This window comes from Berghia stephanieae, chromosome 4 (genome assembly GCF_034508935.2).
Source record: "Berghia stephanieae isolate SIO BIC M18660-M18661 chromosome 4, UCSD_Bste_1.3, whole genome shotgun sequence".
Taxonomy (NCBI): domain Eukaryota; kingdom Metazoa; phylum Mollusca; class Gastropoda; order Nudibranchia; family Aeolidiidae; genus Berghia; species Berghia stephanieae.
This window is the reverse complement of record NC_088363.1, coordinates 51,486,054-51,491,746: the sequence shown is the minus strand read 5'-3', so window position 1 is coordinate 51,491,746 and position 5,693 is coordinate 51,486,054. Positions and strand designations below refer to the sequence as shown.

The following is a 5,693-nucleotide window of genomic DNA, read 5'->3' as shown; positions in this document are numbered from 1 at the left end:
ACTATCAGGACTGGCTGGGCGGGGTTCCTGACCTCCCATTGTGGGCAGGGAGGTACTTAATTTTTTTTGAACAAATTCCCTTTTGTCTTACCTTATTGGGTGCTCTAATTGTAATTCTAGAACTGTTTACTAACCCAATGTCTTCCTTTTTACTGGCGCTGATATTACGTTAATGTGTTGCGAGCGTCGTAAAACCCTTAAAAACAAAACAAACTCATGAAAACAATATCAGGACTGGAGATGACAGGACAGAACTGATGGACCACTCTGCCACTTGTTTGACTACTACTAAGTTCTATTTTCCCCTCCCTTATATCTGGATGGGGTTTTCTGACCTCCAATAGCGTAGGGAGACTTTTACTGTGTCTTGTATCCCCATATAATATCTGTTTTCCAGCATGTTTTCTGCCTTTGTGTTTGTCTTCGGATAAGATTACTTGGTTTTGTCCTGGCCCTGGCTGGGAGGGAAACAGTCAAAAGTATAGTTAGAGAACTGTTCGGAAACCAACATACGCGTCACCATAAATACACACGTTTCAGTCGTTTATGAACGTTTACGGGTTCACATCTCTCGGTAGTAAGGAACTCAGTCACAGACCGCTGTTAATTGCATTTATTTTTTCTTTGATTTCTTCGACTAACATGTTAGAATATGGGTCCTTTCAAAATAGACAACTTAAAAACAAGAAATATCAGCTAAACAAAATTTGGTGACCCAATAGAAGAATGTATTATGCACATTTTGATGTATAGTATCTACTGATGAGTTCAATACAATCGTATATATTTAATAGTTTAATAGGCGTCAAGACTTTTCAGTCAAGCATAGTATATATATATATATATATATATATATATATATATATATATATATAATATATATATATATATATATATATATATATATATATATATATATATATATATATATATATATATATATACGTATAACATATATATATATATATATATATATATAATATATATATATATATATATATATATATACGTATAACTATAAACATGACCTTCCTTAATAATTATTATTTGTTATTGTGGTTATTAAAAATAAATAAAGAAGCTTTTGTTGCGACTACGGCAAAAATTTATTAAATTTTCTGTCGAACTCAATGCAACATTATTATACATTATTTACATTTTGAAAATCACTATCCATAATAATGATAATCATCAATTTTATTGTTTTACAAAATATGTTAAGCAAGATAATATTTTATTTTCGAGTTAATTGAACCCAGAAGAAAGAATCAGAATATTGTCCTCTTTATGTTGTCAGAGATAAATTAAGTATATACACCACATTTTGTCAATTAAATAGTCGTATAAATCCCCTCGAATCTTGCTCTGGTAAAAGTCAATCCTTCCTTTTCATGTTCGTTGAAAGTTATTATATTTCCACCACGTTTTATAAGAGTTAACCCCCCTTCACCACATTCCGTCGAAATATGCCCTGATATGCCACAATTCGTTGACTCGTACACTTCTATTGTAACTGATCTGCATTTCGTGACAGTGAGCACATCGCATGTAAGAAATGTGTTAAATTATCAAATCAGTCTGCCCTCTAATTACTAATATATAAGATAAGAGACATTGTATTCATCATGACTCTATTCTTTGTTGATTATATTTTTAAATTTCATACCATATGAATATGATCCGTAGCCTACAAACTCTAAAACAAATTTTGATAATCCATAGATGGGATAATAATATACGATTTAGCAGTACTAACTCAAATTCTTCAAGTAGGCATATTGCACTTTTTACAAAGAAAAAAAAACATCACAAAAGATAAAGATAAAAGAAAACAACAAAAACAAACAACCAAAAAAATCAAACAAACTGACAGACTAGAATGGATCTTGTGCCAATGTGTCCTAAACCAAATTTAAAAAAAGAAAATTGAAGGACACTTATACTTGACCACCATGAACCCGCATAGAGTTCAAGTAAAACATACCCCTAATTCTAAAATGTAAAACATTGTTGAATTGATCTAGTTGAATTAATCGATTATCTTTTGAATTATACGATTGTTTGATCATCGAAATAAGATGTATAAATATGTATTTCAAAACCAAAAATAACACATGTATACAATTACCTTGAGCATCAAGTCTTTCTTAAAAGGAAGATTTTTAGAACAATACTTTCCATGAAGAGGTAAAACATGTAATCGCCATTTTATTATTACGCTAAGTCGTTTCTTGACTTTACATTACGTTAATTCTAATGTAGAAAATAAGTTGTTTTGAAATCCCATAGGGTATTCAGATCAGGTCTTGTTTTGAGATTTCTTCGCTTTTATACCTTGAGGTATAACTGCTTTTTTCAGTGATTTGTAGGAAGCTTTGAACCCTTTCAGAGCAATGGAATAATCCGACCGGAAACGAACCAAGAGATCCTCAGTAGAAGAAGTTATGATTCCTGGTTCCTGAAAAAAACAAAAAACAAGACAAATTAACTGAGTGATGGCAGACTCCTATTCTTTCAGTTTATTATTTGATGTATCATTCAGTTTATAAATCAATATTAAACGTTATATGATTTTGAAATCACTCTTTAGTTATACACTAGGACAATGTATTACAACGCGTACCGTTTTGTAAAGATAATTACACATTGGTCTCCGGATCTGAGAGACTTCAGATTTTTAAACCGATATTCTGAATAATAAGAAATTAAAGAGCAGGCACCGGTGTAAGATAAAGATCTGAACAAGTGTATGTGAAAGGTGCCAGACAAAGCAAGAGCGAAAAATACAAGACTGATTTTTGGTATGGTTTTTTTTCTTGTATTTTTCTCTCTTGTTGTGTCTGACACCTTTCACACACACACACACACACACACACGCACACACACACACACGCACACACACACACACACTTGTTAAGATTTTTATATGCATAATGAGTAAAACGGAAAAGGAATAAACCAACAGGAGAGGAACTAATTGAAGATCCCAATAAAAGTCTCCCAGGTCTACAGGATCAACCAAGAAAATACTGGGAGGCTGCAAATAGACTACGGTCAAAACATACAAGAACAGCTGCCAACATGCACAAATGGCTCCAAGAATCACCAACATGCCCAAAGTGCAACCAAGCACCACAAGATACAAACCACCTTGTACTAGATTGCCCAGAGACAAAACTTGAAGGGGGATTTGAAACCATCAACAAATGTGATGATGACTTCCAAACCTGGATTGATACCTTGAACATAGAAGTGTAGCCGAACGATACTACTACTACTAGTAAAACGGAAAAAGTAAAGACTTGTGTTGTCATCTAAAATAAACTTTTTTGGGACTTACTCTTCTTCCACAATAAAGACCCATTCTTTCATGTGTATCCCTCTTGCCGTCGAAGATTTCAACTGCATCGTAACTGTTGGAAAATGGAAAAAAATATATCGTATATAATCAGAATAATGGTGGGGTGTCACTAACTAATTGGTAGATAACTCGATTCTCATGCAAAGAAATCTTTATCCTAACAATGTGGTTGTCTTGACCCATACTAAAATACTTGGAAAATATTATGATTTACAAAAATAAAACAATACCTATATTCTGCATCAAATACCGTAATGTCACTAGATGAGCTAATCATAGCACGAGGGAAGTCATTGTGACAACATTTTTTAAAATTCGCCTTTTATGTGTACAAGTCAAAAGGTACATTCGTATTTTAAGTAAATGATCGCAAAGGCCACGTTACAAAAATGGGAGGAGTTAAAAGAAGCTTATCTGCACATTTTTTAGATCCCAAATGGAGATGGAGATAATGATTATATTGTTGATGATGATGATGATGATGATGATAAGGAGGAGGAGGAGGAGGAGGATGCTGGACTTGATCACGATAATGAACAGTAGGTGACAAAACTATGGTCCTGGTGGTGTGTCTTTGGTAAGGCACTTTACTCGCATTACCCCACTAATCTCATGTGTGTATGTGTGTACCTTACTTTAGGCACTAATAAAGTGACAAATTAGAGAGCCGACTGGTGTAAGATAACGATCTTTTTTATGTATAGCACAATATCCACTCAACGTGCTCAAAGCGCTTAACAAGGGTTCCCTAGCCAACAGCAGCACTTAACATGTTGGACGAGACATGACGACGCCTCTTAGGCGATATTGCATTTTTTTTCGGACGGAGACTACGCTGTTAACGGCTAGGTACTCGTTTTACACCTGAGTACGGTGAGAGAATGTGAGAAAAAAGACGTTTCCAAGAACTCAACTATATTCGCCGTTCAGAACGGGACTCGAACCCTGGACTTTCCGATCAGAAGGCTAGTGTCATATTACAAAATTACATAACCGCACAATTTATTAATATTTAGATTGTGCTTGTACATTGTGAACAACAAGGAGGCGACTAGTACCGTATGAAATGGAAATTTGACACCTTATTATGGCCTGCTAGGGGAATTAATGAAGGATTGAGAAATACGGTGAGAATGGTGATTTCCAGAGGTATGACACTCACTTTTGGAAGGTCATCGGTTTGAGTCCCGCTCTGAGCGACACATAGTTTAGTCCTTGGAAAAGGCGTAATACTCAGGTGTAAGATGAGTATCTGACCGTTAACAGCACTGTCTCTGTCGAAATAAAATTATAATTTCGCCTAACATGCGTCACGTCGCGTCCTACATGTTAAGTGTTGGTGTTGGCTTTGAATCCCTTGTTAAGCGCTTTGAGCACGTTTAGTTTATATTAGGTTTAAAAGCTCAAGTTTTGTTGGGTTTTTTGTTACACGATTGTACAAAGTTTCAAGTCTATTATGGGTTTCAATGTTATACCGGCAGTCGGATTCGTCCTCCACTTGGAATTCCTCAAACTCCACCATGATAATGTAACCTCTTCTGGCGTGGATTCTCCAAGTGCAATTAGCGTTGCTGTTGTAGCTGAGGTCACCGTAGCCTGGATGAGACACAAAGAGCTGGAGCTTGTTGGACGCAAAGAGGTCTCCGCCACACACTGTAATGATAGTAGAATGATAGGGATATTTCATGGCTGAAAAAAATTGTGATAAATAAACACATACTTGCATGATTATACATTGATTCTTGTAATTTATAATTAATGACATGAACAATAACAACAGCAATGATAAGAGAAAAATAAATGGACCTTTAATTTTAAAGAGGTGGCGGTGGCGGTGATGGTAACGGCAATAAAGATGACGACGACGATGTTTGTGATGATGATGATGAAGATGATGACGATGATGATGATGATGATGATGATGATGATGATGATGATGATAATGATGATGAATGATAAAGAGGATGATGATGTGATGATGTTCGTAGCGATGGTTATTATACATGAAAGAAGTGTTAGCTTTCGTTCTGATAGAAGTGAAGGTGGGGTGGTCGAAGGAATTCCACACAATGTGATAAACTGTACACAGGTTTAGATGAACTTAAACACATATTTTGTTATATTATTGTGTTGACAAATATTTCATTTTATTATCGAATTTCGAAGATTTTTATGAAAAGTAAAATTTCGGAAAGATAAATTCGAAGATTTGATGAAAATTATACTTTCGGAAAGATTGGAACAAAAATAAAATATTTTTTTTTAAAATATGTAATATCAAAAGGCGTGGTTAAAGCATTGCCATAAGAGCACCATAGAAACATTCCATTAA

The 5,693-nt window shown here is 34.6% G+C and overlaps 1 protein-coding gene across 2 annotated transcripts in view; it reads right to left on the bottom strand.

Annotated features, from left to right (window-relative positions):
* Nucleotides 1-1,082: 1,082 nt before the first annotated feature.
* LOC144970780 (bone morphogenetic protein 1-like) overlaps nucleotides 1,083-5,693 on the bottom strand; it is a 54,973-nt gene continuing 50,362 nt past the window's right edge. For both annotated transcript variants that reach the window (XM_078910789.1, XM_078910790.1), the window contains exons 21-23: nucleotides 4,837-5,014; nucleotides 3,341-3,413; nucleotides 1,083-2,458 (exon numbers count right to left, since the gene is read on the bottom strand). In XM_078910789.1, coding sequence (XP_078766915.1) covers nucleotides 2,300-2,458; nucleotides 3,341-3,413; nucleotides 4,837-5,014 — 410 coding nt within the window. In that variant the 3' untranslated portion in view covers nucleotides 1,083-2,299. The remainder of the gene's footprint in view (nucleotides 2,459-3,340; nucleotides 3,414-4,836; nucleotides 5,015-5,693) is intronic.